Source organism: Apis laboriosa, unplaced genomic scaffold (genome assembly GCF_014066325.1).
Source record: "Apis laboriosa isolate Shangri-la unplaced genomic scaffold, ASM1406632v1 scaffold1321_cov151, whole genome shotgun sequence".
Lineage (NCBI taxonomy): Eukaryota > Metazoa > Arthropoda > Insecta > Hymenoptera > Apidae > Apis > Apis laboriosa.
The window spans coordinates 785,329-805,436 of record NW_025221248.1 but is presented as its reverse complement, the minus strand read 5'-3'; the positions used below and the strand labels follow the sequence as shown (position 1 = coordinate 805,436).

The following is a 20,108-nucleotide window of genomic DNA, read 5'->3' as shown; positions in this document are numbered from 1 at the left end:
TAGTGTATATAATATTTTAACAAATCATATAAAATAAATTAAGAATTTTTTCATTAACTATAATGACTTTACAATTATATAATCCATCCAACGTTCACCAAAATTTATAAATTAATTTCTGAATAATAATTAAAATGCATATATGCATTTAAATTATAAATATATGTATTTTTGTGACTATCATTACAAAAAATAGCAAAAGGAAATTGAAATTAATTAATTGTTAATAGTATAACGCGCGAATTCGAAAAATTAAATTAATATCAGAAAAAATATAATAGAATATAAAAAAGAATATAAGAATATAAAAAAGAAAAGAATAAAACTATATTTTTTATATAATTATGCAATATATATATATATATATATATATATATATATATATATATATTGTATATTATATATATATATAATATAATAATTATATGTATATTATATATATATAATATTACACAAATATTCATTTCATATGTATAATTGTTATATCTAATATTATGGATCATAATAAAATTTTTTTTTTAAATTTATAGTACTTCTATAATATTTAATTTGACAATGATGAAATTTAAACAACATTCACATTTTAAATATTAGTATTATATTTAATTTCACATAGTTACAGAAATAGATATTATTAATATATTTGATTAAAGCAAAAGTACAAAGCATTTTAATGATATTCATTTTACTTTTTTAATGACAATTAAAAATTGCATATTAAGTTTTTTTATAAGATACCATTCAAATAATATAAATTTTACAATAATACTTACATTTAAAAGAACAAAAAATAACTTTATTACAGAAGACAATCTTTTTAGTTTTAAACATATATAAAAAAACATATCTAAAAAAAATTATTTATGTATATTACAATCTTGTAATAGAAACATCAATTCTAAAATGGATATTTTGTATTTTATTAATTATTGAATAAAATGTTTCACTTCACTGAATGTAGAATCTTGTGCTAGAAAATATTTTAAAGCGATAAATAATAATTTTTATTATATATTCAATTAGTATATTAGAAGAAATTGGGCAAACTTTTATTATTAATAAGTCATTTGTGAAATCACATGAACAGATAATAGAATATTATATTAATTAATTAATTTATAATATTTTATATTTTATAAATAACTAAAAATGAATAGATTAATAAACATTTTTAGAAAACATTAAAATATGTGGAGATCTTTTACTACTTCAATTCTGAAAAATTCATTTGCCCATTTCTATAGAATTTTATAATCATTATTTGTTAAACATCGCATTTCACTAATTTTATAAGTATTAATTCAAAGCAGTAGATGTAAGAACAGCAACTCCTCTTTCATAAAAACTATGAGGATCTTGACTAGGAGCAATGTTTAAATCAACAGTAAAAAGTAATTCAGTACGTGTACTATTAAGATAAACTGGTAAAGACAATTTGCCCTTTCGTACATCATCGGTGGTAGATCGTATCCATCTTAACATAGTCACTGGCAAATCGGTCATTATAGTTGAAGTTAAATATAATTGATTATCTTTACATTGTGCTCCTTGCAATTTAAGACCTGTTACAGCGAACGAACAATCGTCCGTTGCAATATTATCACTGTCCCCTATAGTTACATCAAGTTGAAGTTCCTCTAATGACCAACTGTTTGCTTGTGCTATACATTGTCTTGTTGCCGTAATATAAGCTTCAGGATTTAATAACCCTCCAAGCCAAACGGGAAAACTCTGAAAAAATAATTACAATAAATAAAAATAATTTTATATACAAAAATAATTATATAACAAATTAAATAAACAAACCTTAATTTCTTTAGCTCCTCCTTGAGATACTAATCGTGAAACTTCTTGTAATTGTGATACTCTGTGACTAAAATCTGTGATCCATTGTATAACAGTACATCCTCTTGGTACTGTATATCGTCTCCATCCACCTGGTAAAATACCTTTTACTAATTCTGACAACATAGTTCTATGATAATTAGTTTGCTTCTTTTTACCCTATAAAAAAACACAGGATATATTTAAAATAAGAAAATTAATTATTAATTTTTAATATTAAAAATCTTAACAATTTTTTCAAATTATTCAATTTGATTTTTTGAAAATTTGAAAATTTTAAAAAAATTGTTATTTTAAAAAAAATTAATAAAATTTTTGAATAAAAATTATGTATATTAGATTCAATTTTTATGTATTTTTAAATATTTTTGCAAAATGATGAATGATATTTTTTCATAATTATATTTAAGAACTTGAATGAAAATATATATATATATTAAATATATATATTAAACATAATAGATATTTAAAATGCAATATTATTTTAAATATTAATTTTCAGCAAAAATTTAATAATTAAATTAATCTAGAATAATACCTGACAAATTAAAACAACATCTTCTAAATCATGAATTACATCTTGTAGCAATTTAGCACCACTATTAACTTCTCTTTCAAAATACCTATAGAGAGGATCTTTTATATTTTCTACAGTTCTTTTTAATGTTGGCAAATTTTTTGGAAGTAATTGTAACCACGTTGATGCCGAATTGTGTAATGTTCTCATCCATGATGGACGACCATCAGCTTCTGCTTCTCTAGGTGTATCCAATGATTCTTCGTTAGAATATGCTAATTCATCTTCGTCTTCTAATTGTTGCATCTTCAATAGTTTAGATACTAAATCTGTACCTCTAGTCGTGAGTAATACTTTTTCTGCATTATTCGGTAATCCAAGCCATGAAGGTGTTTGTCTATCAGATAATGACTCGATCCATTTAAGGAAGTGATCACGTCTAGTACCATCTGGCATAGTAATATGTCGTTGACCTCCTTGTAAACCATCAATATTAGCAACTAATGCAAAATCAGTTTCAAAAGATCTTGGAGTAAAAAGTTTCCGAAGAAATGATGCAAGAAGACGTTGATCAAAATCATTATCAATTTTACCACCGTATATACATTGAGAAAGTAATGTCACTAAAGCATCCCAAGGTACTTTTTCTGGAGGTAAATTAGTTCTACCCATAGCAGTAGCTTCTATCCATGTATCCAAAGTATCACAAGCTACTCTCAAATCACTTTCATTGAATTCATAATGCTTGGCCCATCCTAATGGTGCGTAACGAAGTCGTTCTTGAACAATAGCATGGAACCATGCCAATAAGAAATAAAGACGAGCTCTTTCATTAGGTACTTTCATCATTCTTGATGCCGGCACCGTACTAAATGTTCGTAATAAATTCGCTCTAATTCCAGGAGGTGGTTCGAAGACAAATATTCTGCCAGCTCTAAGTAGATTAACTGGTACTTTTGGATTAATTTCCATGGTCAAAAATAATCTAAAGCTAGTATGTGGTTGTAAACTATGCAATTTTTTTTCAAGTTGTACTAACCACTGTGGTGCTAAGTGAACATTTTTCAATAATACCCATCTACCAGCTTTAACAGCCATATTTATCGCTCTATCTGCTTGATTAAATCCTTCTGCAGATCCTATTGCGATACTGGCTATTTGTTTGCCTGATTCAGCTGCTAAATCATCTACCCGACCAGAAGCATCAAAACCAGGTACTGAACAAAGCAAAGCGGGTACAGTAGCTTTTAATTCATTCTCAACTACAGAAGCAAAATCAAGTTCTGCTTCTGCAGCAGCCATAAAAGATTCTCCTAATGCGGAAATTACTACTAAAGACGCAGCAGCTATTACACGATCCGGTCGGAATGCTTGTATTATTAATAATTGATGCATGGCCGTTCCAGTTGGAGTCAATGGTTTCTCTTCATCCCAAAGCTTTGGCACACATGTCTCAGGAGTTGGTGATTGTAACCAGGTATTAAATTCTATATTTTCTTGAATCTTTTCACGTAATTTTTTGAAGGCAGGCAATCTAAGACTCAGACGCATCAGAGCTTCTTGTTGCTCTGAACTCAAATTAGGCATAATAGGATCTCTTATATTCAATACACCTTCTTTGCCACGTAAGAAAAATGTAAATTCACTGTCATAAGTAGATTCTGTAGCGATACCTTTCAAATGAATTCTACATAACAACAATGCAAATGTTAATCTATCTGTGTGTAACATTCCACGTGCAACACGTTCATAACAAGCAGAAAATAAATCACTTGTAATAACTGATAATCTTTGGGTATAATCCGATATATTAGATAGTCTTGGATTTTGAGATAGAACAGACGTAAACACATCTAAAAACATTTTCAAAGAATATTGATATAAAAAGTGTACTTGATTCAAACTGTCCATTGTAAAATACATATTTGAACAAGCTTGAGATAAAGGCATATATTGTTGAGAAACTGTTTCAATTTCTCCTATTACTTTATCTGTTTCTTCAACTTTTTTACTAATATCAGCTGCTTCTTGTTTTAAAGTTTCAAGAGTAGTTATCACAGAATCATCATCAAGAATTTTTCCTTTAGCATCATTCAATGCTTGTAACAAAGATTTTTCAAGTTGTCTTAGACGCAAATGAAATTCTCCTTGTAATTTTAATAAATCAGATCTCTTTTCATCAATATCCGGACGTTCGGCTTTCAGAACTTGATTTAAACATTGACTTTGCAATGAACTTCTAGTAACAGTAAAGTTTACAAAGGTAACGCGAGAACAAATATCAGGTGGGAATTCTACTGTTGGATCTCTTGTCGATAAAAAGATTACGAAAGATGGTGAGAGATCAATATCTTGATCTCCAAGTGTGATTAACACACGTCCTCCTGTTCTTCTTAATTCTCTATTTAGAACAGGATTTAATATTGGATCATAATTTTCAACATCTTGTACCAATAAAGGATTACCAAAGCGTAATGCACTCTCCAAATTTTTTCTGAACGAATCATCTAAGAAACTTGTTTTTGTAATCTTTCGATCTTTAAATTCATTCATAATAAATTCTGTTGCTTGTCCAGATGGATCAATAATTAACGGATATCTATTAAAGCGTTTCAACATAATAGCATTTTCGGTACAAAGATCATCTGTTGGTAAAGCATTAGCTTGCCATCTCAAACGTTCATCAGGATTTGAGAGATATTCCGTTCTTGCTATATCTGGCCGGAATTGTAGATTTGCATGTTGTAAATGTTGACACCAAGTACTGAACAAATTTTGTCGATACTGAAAGAAATCAAAATATGTGTTATTATTCTATAAAGAAAAATATATATAATTATAATTATTAAATCATTTACATGTTGATCAAAATATCCAGCATATGCTAGAAAAGCAGATGACAAAAGTACATCTCCAATAATTGTAGACATTTGACTTTTGAATGTTTCACTAGTTGCTTCCCAACGTTCTCTTTCAATCACTAAAGATTTCAGTAAGGCAATAGAACGATCCACTTTAGCTTGTACGCTTTCTAAATCAGCTTTGATAGCTTGTGCTTGAGATATCAGTTGAGCATATTCTTCTTTATATGAAGCTATACTTTGTTCCAATTGAGCAATCAAATTTTTCACCTCTTCACCTTTTTGCTTATTTGTTTCAGCCTGTCGCTCTAATGAATGAAGTTCATCTCTTAAAGGTTCTACTCGTTTTAACATATCTGCATATTCGATCTAAAATTTTATAAATTATATATTTTTAATTATAGTTTTTTTTTTTTTGAGAAATTAAATTTATATCATATATGCTTACTTGTGCAGTAGCCCATTTAACAAGAGGTCCACAAGCCATACTGGCTCGATTAACTTTTTCAAAATTATAATCGGGATTACTTAAATAACGATTCTTCATTTTCTCTCTCACTTCATCACTAAACAAATGTTTTAAAAAATTTTTTTAATTTTTTAACTCAATATTTAATAAATTTATTTTTTAAATTTCAAGTAACATTTTAGCATACTATATATTATATACATAATTTTGGTTAGTAACGAGTTTGTCAATTGTCGTTCACATGCTCTAAGTATCAATTGTGCTTTGTGTAAATTTATTCAACATTTTTTTAAATTTGAGATCAGCAAGCACAAAGATTAGTTGTAGATACATAAAACGAATATTAGTATTTACACATTTTTTTGACACTCATAAATAATTCATTTTTCTTTTCGTTAATCATTTATTTAATTGTTGTTTTATATTTGCATCAACGAACCGTGTTCGCTGATCCCTAAATTAAAGAATTAAACCATTTATAAGGATAAAACAAACAATGAAAGCATGCTTACGTAATATCCTCAGTACTGAAATTAGAGACAATAGTATTGATAAAATTGTCTCTCATGATGACAGCGCGGATAGATTTCCAATCACTGGCATTTTCACCGAGCAATAAGCAGATAGACTCCAATGCAACCTTCACGATCGCCGGCGGATTCGCCATGGACCGAACTTCGACTAAATGTTGTTTCTTTATCGATTTCACCGCTATACGAAAAACGAAACGATTTCATATAGTACAAAAATAATGTGCAGGCATGTGCAATTAGAAATTAGAACAGTTATAACGATGTTACGCGAAAAAAGCTCCCTGACCGGCTGCGCGTTGTTTTAAATAACCTATAGACAGTTAGAAATAAAAAAACACGATATATTTTATTTACAGCAACAACACATTATTTACGTATCATGTCACGTCCTTATAATTATTCCTAAAATATTAAAAAATTCATATATTGAATTTAAAATAAAATTAAAAATGAATTGAATCTATAATATGAATGAAAATGTAGTATTTCAAAACAATTATATTTTAAAATGTTTTGTTTTACTTATAAGAACGTATGCTATACGTAGGTGAGTTGTATTCAGCCAAAAGACGTAACATGTATATCAAGCGGTTATAGAATAGTATCTGCCTTGATAAATTCCCACTCGAGCATTGAACGTTCAGCAGATCCAGAATCATTTCTTACGTGATGTTTTCTGTGTTGAAGTTGACGATGGTTGGTATAAAGCTATCCTTCATAATGATAGCACGAATTTGTTTCCAATCAGTAGCATTTTCTTCAAGTAATAGGCATATAGATTCTAAAGCTAGTTTTACGATGTTTGGAGGATTTGCCATTGATCGAATTTCGACAAGATATTGTCGTTTTATCCCCTTGACAGCTATACTCATTGCAAATATTTAAGCATAATGCGCGTCATATGTTTTATGTATTATAATAAAATACAGCACCAATTCCAATTATATATCACAAATATTATGATCATTTATATTCGTTGCAACAATTAAAATAATTAGAATATAAATAATACATACCATTTTGTGCATCGATGACAGCTGGTTCAACTTGTGCTAAATCAGCCATAACATCATCTCTCTTTTGATTAATAGCCACAGTTTGTATTGCCAATTGCTGTTGAATTTCTTGACTCTGTACTTTTTTCTTCTCTGCTTCCTGTTGATCTTTAACCATTTGTCGTAATTTTGCATTTGCAGCTTCATTCTTTGCATGTAGTTCCTATATACAAGATTTATTGTGAAAAAAGATTGCAAAGAATTCTTTTCATATAATTTAATCTCATTTAATTACCTGAGATTTTATAGCTAAACTTTTTTGCATTTCTTCCACTTGTTCTACTGTTTCTGCAATCTTACTTAAACCAACATTTAGATGTAACTGTTGTTCTTCTAAATCACTTCTTTTTTCTTGATATAATTTTACAAAATGATTGATAAAATCTAAATAATGACGAGGAGTGATAGCCATTGTTCTACCACTTCGTTTTGCAAGTCTAGCATTAGCTTTATGTAATGTTTGATGTACATAAACACAAGCATTTATTACAGCATCTCTATGAGAAGGTTGTGATGGAATTAAAGAACAAACTGAAGGGAAAAAATCTGGACATTTCCACATAGGTCTTTCCAAATCCACACGACTGGTAAATTCTTTACCAACTTGGAAGAGTGCATTATCTGACCAATCACCAAACCAATTTAACACACATCTATTGAATAGTGCAGGTGATGTTGCAGCTCGGTCTTTAAGACCATCTGTGCTAGGATTCATTGTAAATACTACATGCAAATTTTTCATAACTTGACCAGTAAACCATTTATAAAGTTCTTCATTAGAATCTAACATAAGACCTTCACGTTGTGCTCCTTCTTTACATTGTGTCATAAGAGTTGTATACTCATCACCTTCAAATAAACCAGGTACTTCTCCATTTGCGAGCAATGTATTCATGCGTTCAAGAAAACCGGAATCCAGAACATTAGACTCATCAAGAATAAATGCTATTTTTTCATCTTTACAACCTGATCGTCTTAAAACTTGACGCAAATCTTCGTCAAAATCTTCACCAGTGTATTTATTGTGAACCTTTGATATAAAAAACATTAAATTAATCGAAAATGTAATTTTTTTAAAATGTACAATTATAACAAAAACAAAAATACATACTTTTATTTGAAAAATAGATAAACCATTCATCCAAGCAACGAATCTAGACAGAGTTGTTTTACCAGCTCCAGAAACACCAATAAGTAATAAATGTCCCTGAGGTTGACGGAAAATTCTGTCAATCCGTAAAACATGTTCAAGAACTTCATCAAAAAGTACTAAAGGAACATCCAATTCTTCTTCATAAAATACTTTCAATCTTGCTCTAACATAATCCCGTAATTCTTGTCTATTGACTGGCACATAATCTTTAGATAACCAATTACTATATAGAATAGGTCTGGTTAATGCTTTTTCTTTATCGACACCCATAAAATGTTTCATAGCAACAGTATCTATATTTTTATTTGTCCAGGCTCTTTCAGAATCCTCCACTAATCTGTCTTGGAATAAACGAAGAGCCTCATGTGCCCATAAGCGTACTAAACCTTCAACTGACAAATTATCAAGAGGCCTAATAGCTTCACAAATTCCTCGTACCCAACGTGTCATTTCACGAGGAGAATAAACATAATGTGGTTGCATATCTTGAGTAAATCTTTCTTGTGAAGCTAAATAAAATTCTACCATTGCATTTGTTAAAGGTTCTGCATATCCTCGTAAAGAAGGTGTTAATCTAAAGTTATAAATCACATAATTTTCACATAATTTTAATACGATCATTTAATACTAAATTAATTATTCTTACCTAAGCATGGCTCGTGTAAATGTACCATAAATTTGTTTTAAAGATGTTTCTCCTGGATAATCAACATATATAACTGGAACATGTCGTAAGAATCTATGACTAAGAGGTTTTCTACCTGGATCTGTTGGAGGATTACAAGCTCCAACAAATTGAATTCTTTCTAAAGTAACCCATGCTTGATCACTAGTTCGATAGAAACCTCTATGTTCTACTAATTGTCTGAGAAATGAAATTACTCGTTGTGTTCCGTAATTATCCATATCAGGTAAATTGATTTCATCACAAAATAGAACCAGCCATTTGCCCAATTGTACTGGTGAAAGTACAACACCATTAGGTGTTTTACGATATTCACAATAATGATCAAAAGTTTTTAATAGTAATTCAGGTGTAGTAGCAGATGAAAAGTTTAATCCAACAACTTCCATATCAGGTAAAGCACGTAAAGCGGAAAAAAGTGTCATAGTTTTACCAGATCCAGGTGGTCCACAAAGTACTATAAAAGTTAAGTAAGTTAAATAATTTTTTTCATTATGTGTATCATAAAATATTTCATAAAGTTTTATAACTATTTTTATAAATATAACATATTACCTATTGGTTTGTGTTCTGCTAACCATGTATAAAGTAAGCTCTCATGCCTTACTGTGTCTAAAGTAGGTACAACAATATCTGGACTAGCAACCTTATGTGTTTCCACTTCGATTTGCGGAACTTTATTACTCCAAGGTAACCATTCACCATGAATGCTTACTTCAAAATCAATGATAGGAATATTGCTTTGTGTTGGGAGAGGTATAGTTGTAATAGATCTAGCAAAATCTCCCAAATCAGATCTAACTTTTAGTTTCGCATCACCTGCAAAACTCCACAATAATGCATATACCAAGCATTTTGGCATATAACGTTCTAGTTGTTCACTTGGTAAAGGAAAATCTGTATGTGAATGATTATATTGTAAAACATTACGCACTGCTTGATTTAACATGGAAAATAAAGAGCTTAATGCTCGCAATCGTGTAAAATCCATTATATGTTCTTGTTTCATAGCATATTCCAAACATCTTACTACCAATCCATCTGGAGCAAAATAACTTTGTAAAATGCTAGCAATTTCTCTTTGCACTGATAAGGCAGGAGACATAGTATCATCTTTTTCTGTTGCTTTTTTACTAAGATTATCTTCTTCTCCATCTTCCAGAGGTATATTTTTTAAACGTAACATATAATTTTCAAATATCATCTCTGTGGAAAGTACATCTTCAGAAAACCAAACCATACCGCAACGAGAAACAGTAGCCAATGTGGCATATTTTAAATCTTGCACTTCAAACATAACTCTCACATTTGGAGGTAAACTTAAACGTTCGCCATTTGGTAATGTAAGTAATTTATTATCGTCGAGTACAGAATTTAGATTTTCAACCCATTCTGGATCAACATCACCATCAAATATAATCCATTGTCGTTTATTAATTTCTCCTCTTACATTATCTATAATTTTTCTAAGAATATGTGTAAAAAGTCCGTCTGTCCATTCGCGTGTATTCGGATCTAATACACCATACAATGTTTCTTTGCTAATAGCTTTAGGATCGATTACATGGGCTACTCCTTCTATGCCTTCAAATCTTTCTAAAGCTTTTAACAATACTTTCCATGCTGTCGTTTTTCCAGAACCACTGGGACCAACCATCATTAAACCATGATTTAAATTACAAATTTGGTAAAGTTGCAATACCTAAATAAAATATTTTATAAAAGTAACTATCAAAAATAAAAACATGAAATTATGAATTTATGAAATAGAATATTATCTATGGATTACAAAATACTGGCCATGCAATATTATTCACAGCTTAATTTTTGTCTCACCTTTTCTACCCAGGTCTCACCGACCATATCCTGGGGTTGCATATGATAAAAAATTTAAGAATTAAGAAACCATTATGTATCTTATATATTTTCAGGAAAAATAAAATTTGTGTGATTTTAAAGTATTATTTTTTTACGCTATTATTCATAATAATGATATAAAGGGATAATGCAAAGATGATTATTTATATCTGTTATAATATTATAATGTTATATTACCTTTTCCTGCCAAGCTCCTCCTTGTTCATCGCCTTCACCACATACAAAATATTCTTCCATGCATACCTTTCTAATCTGATCTTTTAATCCTATGAATATATATTTTATATATATATATTTTATTTATAATACATAAAAGTAAAAATTTAATTATAGTATGCAAATAAAAAATACTAAAGATGTAAGATATTAAAATATAATTTTTAATATAATAAATACCTTTCATTTCAGCACGCGTGTAATTTACATTCGGGAATACGTCATTAAGTAAACTAAATAATAATGGAATATCTTCAGCGACTAATTTTGGTACCATTGTTTCACAAACGGATTGTATCAAAATTTCTTGTTCTGGTAAGTTTTCAGCAATGGAAGCTTCGTCAATATTAGTTTCGCCACGATTCTGCATACCTTCCTTAATTTTTTGAATTCGATCACGTTTAACATTTCCAGCAGAAATAAGTACAGATTTAAGTGCTCGAAGACCAAAATCATAATGAGATTGATTAGAAAGTTGTTCATCACATAATCTAATAATAAAATCATATATTTAGCAACAAAAAGAAAACGTATATTTCAATAATAAATGAACATAAAAAACTCACTTGAAAAATGGTACAATTTTACATGCTAATTTTTCAGCTGATCTAAATCCTTGACTAAAAAGCATAACTTCAGCAATTAACTGCCTATCTGGGGTAGTCATAGCTAATGATCTAAAGAGTTTTTTTAAATTATCGGGAAGATTTGATCGTCCAGCATAACCTGGATTCATTGTAATGAAGATTGCCATATCAGTAGATACTTTAACTTGTTTTCCAACTAATTCTACACAAAGTGTTCCTTCTTTCTTTCCTTCCATTTGACTTTTTAATGCTTCCTGAATAGTTTGTACTTGTTGAGAAACAGCTGAAAGCATACGCTCTTCAAGACGATTAAATTCATCAAAACAACCCCATGCTCCAACTTGACAAAGACCAACAAAAATACGACCCATGGCCTAATAAAACAAATAAGACATTACATAGAATATAAAAAGAATATAGATTTATATATAAATAGCTTCCATAATTATTATCTACCTGAAAGTCGAATGTTTCATCGCAATTAAATACCAATACAAATCTTCCAAGTTGATGACCAAGAGCTTTAACTGATTCAGTTTTTCCTGTTCCAGCTGGTCCAAATGGAGAACCTCCAAGACGAGCTTCTAAAGCTTGAGTCATTGTTAAATAACATCTATCTGTCAAAGGTGTTTGTACTAATCTATCTTGCACTCCTAAATATTCAAATCCATAATAAAATTTTGCATTTGCCATATGTATCGTAAGTTGTTGCAAAACTTCGGTTTGTCTTGGATCAAAATAAAATCTCATTTCACATAGCCATTCAAATGCTTTTGGATTAGAAACTTTATTTGCAATTAATCTTCTAGTTACTGTGCGTTTATGTACAAATTCATTAATTAAATGCTCTAACTTTTTTCGTCTTAATGGAGGCTGTTCTTGAAGAACAGAATCTGCTAAAACATTTAATGTACCTTCGACTTGAAGTAATACTCTTTCTAATGAATTTTTACTTGGATCATTTTGTGATTCATGCAATGCAGCTTCAACATCTTCTGACCACAAAATCTGAGCAGCTAAAACTATAATTTGAGCTTGATAATTATCACACCATGTCATAAATGCTTGAGGATTAATATTTCCATCTTTGAACTGTTTAATATCTTGTACTGCTCTTGCAAGACTCGATGCTAATGTAACTCTCATTTCTTTTTCAACAAGTGTCAACCATTCATTGATTTTCGGATGATCAATAGTTGATACAGGATTTTGGAAAAGTACTTCTTCTCCTTCACGAGAAGCAATACCAGTAATAACAGTGTTATCTTCATTCAAAAGGATAGCTGCTACTCCAGCAAACATTTTTTTAAAATGTTTTTGTAATCTTGCGATATTTTTACTATTACCGATAATTTCTAGTAAATCTTCATCACCCACGAAATAAAATCGCGGAAATGATGTACGTTCTCTTTCAAGATATTCTCCTAAAGCTTTTTGTATTTTTCCAAGTAAATCAGCTAAACGTTCAAGTGCTCTTTGTACACCAGGAATATTTAAAACGTCCATTACCATTGGAGATTTAGAAACTTTTTTCATTAAGCTAAGAAATTCGGAACTAATACTTTGAAAACGTGATGTTTCAACAGGCAATAATGTTTTAATGTCAGCACTTCCTGAAAAAATGCCTTCTAAGTACACCCAACGACGTTGAACATCTATCCATACATCAAATAATGCATTGATTCTATTTAATTTTTCTTCCCAAGTCAATGCTTCTTCTTCAAATACTTTGTAATAAGGTGAAAGTTTCATAGCAGCTACAGAATTAATATGTTCTTTAACTTTATTGAAGAGATCATCCCAACCACGAATTAGTTTACATTTATTTTGATAATTTATTAAATCCAATTCATAAGTTTGCCAAGATTCTCGAACTTGTTTCAAAAATTCTTCTAATGCCATCTCACCTTGAGCAACAAGAATAATATCTTTTACTATTCCTTCATTTTTTTGTAAATTTACATCCCAAACTTGACCAAGAGTAAGTTCACTCAATACCCAATTTACTCGTAGTTGCTTTGTCAATTGTTTCCAATGTCTCTCTTTTAAAGCATCAGATTTTAACTCAAAAATTAACATATTAACTTTAGTGTAACTTTGTAACATTTTTTTAACATATTCATATGAAGAATATTGTCTTAATCTAGCTGGTAATTCTTTTAATTGTGCCATCATTGCATCTAATTGTTGACGTAATTTTCTTGGCTGAACAGATAACCATGGTTTTTCTCGTGTATCATCAATTTGTGCCCATATTTTTGATAATTCGGACCAAACCCCTCTCAAATCTTGAAGTTCTTCAAATACTACTTGCATTCTATCTTCACTAGTTGATACTGCTCCTGGTTCTTGTAATTCTAAAGCTTCTTTAGCTTTTGCCACATTGTCTCTTTCCTCTTTTAATCTAGCAAATTTGCTTTCAAATAATTGTAATTGTTGCAATGCATCATCTGGTCGTAAATGACCCTCAACTGGTTTTCCTCTTTCCCAATCACTAAGGAAATCAGTAGTTCTTATTTCAACTGCCTTATCTTCCGCTACAATTTTCATCTGTAACGACGCAACCTGTGTTTGTATGCTTGTATCTTTCCTCTTAATTATTTCATTAAATGCACCCCATTCACCTTCTATATTATCTACATGCAACCATGAAGAAGGAAATTGAAATCTTTGACGTTCTAATATTCTTTGACCTTCACGATATATATCAACTTGTTTCTCCCAGACTTTCATTTTACGCTTCAAAGATTGAACATAAGTTATAAATCCAACTGCATCTGAAGTACTTGCAGCTTCAATAGATTGTTGTTCTAAATCACTTCTAGATTTTGATACTTGTGCATGGAAACTTGCCATTTCATTGCCGAGAAGTGTTCCAAATTTACCTAATGTTTCTTTGTGCCATGAATCATATTTCAAAGATACTTTACTTTGTACTTTTGCAAAATCAATGATAACAGGTCCAAATTCTCGCCTAGTATCTGATGTATCAAATGTAGCTCTAGTTTTTTTAATATCATTCAAACATTTCATCCATAAATTTATATTTTCTCCTAATTTTCCATATAAATTATCAGGTTGTAGATCCCAAAGTGCTTGATAACGTAACCATTGATCTACATAATCGGCAATATCTTTCATTTTAGATTCAACTGCTTCATAAGCTGCTTCCAAAGGTTGTTTTCCACTAGGTAATTTCGTTAATAAATTTCTGTAAGTACCTGATTCAGGTTTATCTAAACCTACTTGATATCTTGAACTTTGAAGTCGAATTTGAGAAGTAACAATAGCTTGCCATGCAAATAATTGTTGCATTATTTGAAATCTCGCATCTTCAATGCTTGGATATAAATACATTGTTTGATTTGTTATACGAACTTCATGTATTTGATTTTGAATTTTTGGATCACCGCCGGGTTTATGAGTTGGTTGAGATGGTGCATCCGTATCCATACTTAGATCTACTTCTTTCTTTTGACCAGTTAGTGCATCAGTCCAAGCTTTTATTCCAGCTTCTAATCTGGCTGCTAAATTTTTTTCTACTTCTTCATCAAGTCTAGATACCCAAATAGTCAAATTTGAATAATTTTTTAAAGATAATTCATCTACGGCTTTTTGAATTTTGGAAAGTATATCAGCAAATGTATTTGCTGAATATGGACATGTTTCAAGAGATCGCACATCAACATCTAATTGCTCTTCAACTACCACAAGATCTTCTACTTTTTCTTGAAATGAAACAACAGCATCAGAAAGACGTTGCACATATTGATCTAATTTATAACTTTCCCAAATTAAAGCAATTCCCTGAATTAAAAAATAAAATAATAATAATTATATAATAGTTATGATAATAATAGTTATGATAAAAATAATAAAATTTATAATACAATATTATATAATTTTATATATAATTGCATAAAATACTTACTTCAGAAATAAGTGATAATACATCATTACGCATTCCAGCAACCAAAGGTATAATACTGGCTTTATCTTCAATCTATAAAGAAAAATAAATTATGAAATACAATTTTTAAAAAATCATATTATCAATCATACTAATACAATTTTACGACATAAATTATCATTTATCATTCAATAATATACAGACAAGAAGGCAAATAAAAATTTTACATGTTCATAGCTTATACTAAAAAAATTATATAACAATTTTCATTTATAATCAACTTATTACAAAAGGAGAAATATAGGTATTACTATATCAATTACAAGCAACATTTGGTATATATGGCCAATCAAACTTTTCAAATTATTATATATAATCATATAATTTGAGATTTTTATAAAGTATTAAAAAACCAACGAAATTAGATATATTAAAATGAATAAAGATATATAAATTTTAATATTTTAATATTTTAATTAAAAATGAAAAAACTTGAATTTTTTAGAATTCCCGCATATCTTATATTTCATCTATTCATACTTTTATTTTTTTCAATTATTTAATTTACTAAAATAAAATCATAACATCTTGCAATACATGTGTTTCTACAAGAGCTAAGCAGGCATACAATAATAATTCGCAAATATAGGCAAGATGCATAATTCCTGAAAGCATCATATATGACTACCTTCAGTGCGGGGCAGTGGGGACTCCGATTGGTAAGCTAAAAATATTGGACATCCAAGGAATTAAAAACATCAATATTACTAATATATATTTTAATCCTGCTTCTATTCCCTATTTATCTATTCTTTCATTTGTATTTTTAAAATTTTGAATTGCTTGTCATATATCAATTATATTTTTGTAATAGTGAATAAAAAATATAAAAATTACCTTTTCAAGCGTTCTTTCATAGGTTCTAATACTCTCAATCAAGCTGATGGCAAAAGGATATAATTGATTTGCTTGATGTGCTCTATTCACAATTGGCAAAGGTACGCGAAAACCAAGATTTTTTAAATTTCTTACTTCCTTCGATAATGTAATAATTTCAGGAAGAAAATTCACTTTCAACTTTAACACATTGCCACGACCAGTTCGTGACCGTACATTTTCTATTGTAAAAATTCTTCCAGTTACGCCAAGATTTCTTTGTTGTACTTTACGTGCCCATTCATCAAAAATTTCCTGAGTTGATAATTTCATACGAAAACTATCTCCATCAGCTTTTAATTTTTGACCTTCAATATGAGTTTCCCATCCTTTTCCTATAAAATAAAAATGTTAATATCTAGATATATGAAAAAAATGTTAATATTTACCTAAAACATCTTCAACTCGTTTTAAATACATTGTAAGCTGATAATCAATTTGTTTAACCCAGATAATAGAGCCAGCAACAGGTGGTAAATCTCTAACTATACTCATTCTGCAACACTTGCTTTGTGCATATTGAACCTAAATTAATAATATAACTATTTATAAAAGTTAATAAATAAAGTTTTAGTTTTCTTTTATATCTTTAGTTCTCTATTTTTATACCTTAAACTTTTCATGTAATGCTTCAATATCATCTTTTACTCTTTGTATTAGCTGTGTTTGATATTCTCTAATGGCGCCTCGAATATGTGGCCTTACAAAAAGTGCATTAAAACGTGAAAAAATTCTAAACATTTCATTTGCATTCTTTGCAGTACCTAATTGATCTCGAAGATGTGCTGTAATTCTTGCTTCAACTCTTTCAATACGTTCTTCATATCTACGGACAGCAGCTTTCCAAGATTCAATGCCTTCTTTAGTAATATCAAGACAATCGATTTCTTTTACATTTTCATATGCCAAATTTACTTCACTAATAGCGTTTGCATCTGCTGCATCTAAAGCGAATTCAATTTTTACATTATCATTATCCGGATTCTCCATCGCAGCGTTATTATTATTTTGACGAACAGTAGGTCTAAGTACACGAACAATTACTGTTCTGAGTTGTTCATGTTGTCGACGGAAATTTCGCATTTGTTCCATTCTAGTTTGTAATTTTTTATGTGCTGGTAAAACTCTCCATACCATTTTCATATGTTCATCACGTTTTTTCTTCACAATATCTCTTAATAATCCTGTTAATTTCTCATATTCATCATCCCATGTATTAAATACTTCAAAACATTGTTCCATAACTTTTTCAAACTCATCAAATGGAATATGCATTAATCTTCTTGTACCTAATACTTTTAGGAGTTGCTGTCCTAAATCTCTTGAAATAGCTTCTATCAATCTCAATACTCTTTGAACAGGATATTTTGTACTTCTGATTTTTCGTAAATGCATAAATATTTGTTGAACACTAGTTCTTATTCTTTCAAGTTCTGTAGCTGATAATAAATCATTTATTGGAAAATCTTTCATTAATGGATTATAATCATTAACTGTAGCCAAAGCTTGTTGTAGGCCAGTATCTATATCAAAACTAACAGTTGCATGAAATCTTTTTCCATGCTTAAGAATATCAAGTGTTAAAGTAATTTCTATACTCTCTCGTTTCTCTTGTATTCGATGCAATGCTCTTTCCAAATTTAACCAAAAAGAAATTTCTTGTAAAGCAGTACCTGATTCTGGATCGCGATTTAATTTAGTAACCTATGAAAAATGAATATATATATAATATACATAATACTGTAACATTTATAATATTTCTACCTTTTGAATTTCTTTTATCCATCTATTAACACCATTTTGTAATTGATTTAAAAATGTTGAATCTTCAACTTTATCACCAAAATCAGCAACTTTTGGTTTACGATTTTCTTCTGTACATTGTTTAATTACTTGTGCTACAAGTGGATGAATTTGTAATGAAATCTCAGGAATATCTATATTTTGTTGTAAATGCAATAAACCCATTTCAAGTTCTGCTATTTTTTTTTCAACAGATGGTGCCATTTTATCACCATCTCTATCTGCCCGACCTGTTTCTTTTACATAACTTTTAAAGTATGGTGCCATAGTCTTGCTTATTGCATGCAATGTTTCATATGGTGGTCCATCTGAAAAGGTAACTAAACGTAGCTGTGAATGAATGGACTTGTCAGCTTCAATTACTGCTCCACGTTTTGTTAAAACTAAGGAGGCCATTTTAGGACTAGTAAAATGTATTTCATTTGATATATAAAAAACTGTACTTTCTTTTTCTTCATCTCCTTCATTATTATCTTCCTCTGAAAAATAATAAATAAAATAATAAAATATTTAAAATATATGATAAATATATGTAATATATGTAAAATATTAATATAATATTTATGAAATATAAATATTCTATATATAGATATATTATATTTATATATTATATCTAAATATAAATAAATTATATATTTATAAAAAGTAAAGAATGAATTTAATTAAAAAACTTAATCAATTCATATTTTTAAAAGTTATGTAATTTAAAATCATAAAAATAAATATTTCTTTTTAGACATTACATATATTACTTAATACAATTATAATTTACTTTAAAATTATAGATATATAATTTATAGATATAGAACATTAAAATATATGATAATTCATTTATACATATTTTTTTAATCTATTATTTGAAAATATAATATAATTTAATATTAAATATAAAAATATAATTATATATTTGCCGAAAATATAATTTATATTATGATAAACTATTATATATATAATAAAATTAATAAGAAAGAACATAATAATGACATTTACATGTATTGATTACATTAAGTATGAGTCATATTTATAAAGAGTTTAAATGAATCAAATAATTAATAATAATATTCAGAATATATTTCCTATCGCAATTTGATACAAGTACCGTTGTATTGAATACTGCAATGGAGGATATCATATAAGAGCAGAGTGCAAAATTCTTAACAATAATTAATTAATTATTCATTATAAATCAATTCACGTACCTTTACTAGAACTTCTTTGTATGTAAAGTGCCCATACTTGAGAATCACCTAAGAATTTTCTTATGTATTCTTGATTGCTTTTATCTTCGAGAGCAGAATTAAATGCGGGTGGAACCACATCTTCATCGGGTAGCAGGACCGTTACGACTTTCTTTAAATAATTAGCGAATGTTGAATATGATACAATTATAACAATTTGAGCCTCCGGAGACGGTTCCCCGGTGCCGTCTAAGGAGTCACCCATCTTACGTTAATCAATATCGCAAAATTTGTAATCTTGAGCGGGTGATCCCCGCTCTAGGATGAACTGTCACACGAGTGATGACGAATTATAATAGGCATAGACTACGACACAGAAGTACTTACAAATCGCAATGATTCTTTAGTAATAACGCCATTTTTTTATACTCTATTTTATCCATCATTTTGGCTAGTTTTCATGTTATTTCTGTCAAATCAAT

General features: G+C 29.1%; 1 protein-coding gene across 8 annotated transcripts; it reads right to left on the bottom strand.

Moving 5' to 3' along the window:
- Positions 1 to 947: 947 nt before the first annotated feature.
- LOC122720783 (dynein heavy chain, cytoplasmic) lies at positions 948 to 19,959 on the bottom strand. Of its 8 annotated transcripts, none has more exons than XM_043947752.1 (23): positions 19,648 to 19,959; positions 18,410 to 18,927; positions 17,255 to 18,349; positions 17,035 to 17,170; positions 16,607 to 16,980; positions 16,398 to 16,433; positions 15,731 to 15,802; positions 12,256 to 15,606; positions 11,779 to 12,173; positions 11,393 to 11,703; positions 11,174 to 11,262; positions 10,955 to 10,984; positions 9,674 to 10,820; positions 9,080 to 9,575; positions 8,392 to 9,007; positions 7,516 to 8,310; positions 7,242 to 7,443; positions 6,892 to 7,087; positions 5,672 to 5,789; positions 5,221 to 5,592; positions 2,384 to 5,146; positions 1,807 to 2,004; positions 948 to 1,731 (listed from the first exon to the last, which is right to left on the bottom strand). In XM_043947752.1, the coding sequence occupies exons 1-23, from the start codon at positions 19,889 to 19,891 to the stop codon at positions 1,297 to 1,299; spliced, it is 13,989 nt and encodes a 4,662-aa protein (XP_043803687.1). In that variant the 5' UTR covers positions 19,892 to 19,959; the 3' UTR covers positions 948 to 1,296. The 8 variants fall into 8 exon arrangements, with proteins under 8 accessions (XP_043803687.1, XP_043803686.1, XP_043803689.1 ...); XM_043947751.1 differs by lacking the exon at positions 6,892 to 7,087 and adding an exon at positions 6,205 to 6,403; XM_043947754.1 differs by lacking the exon at positions 10,955 to 10,984.
- Between the last annotated feature and the right edge of the window lie 149 nt (positions 19,960 to 20,108).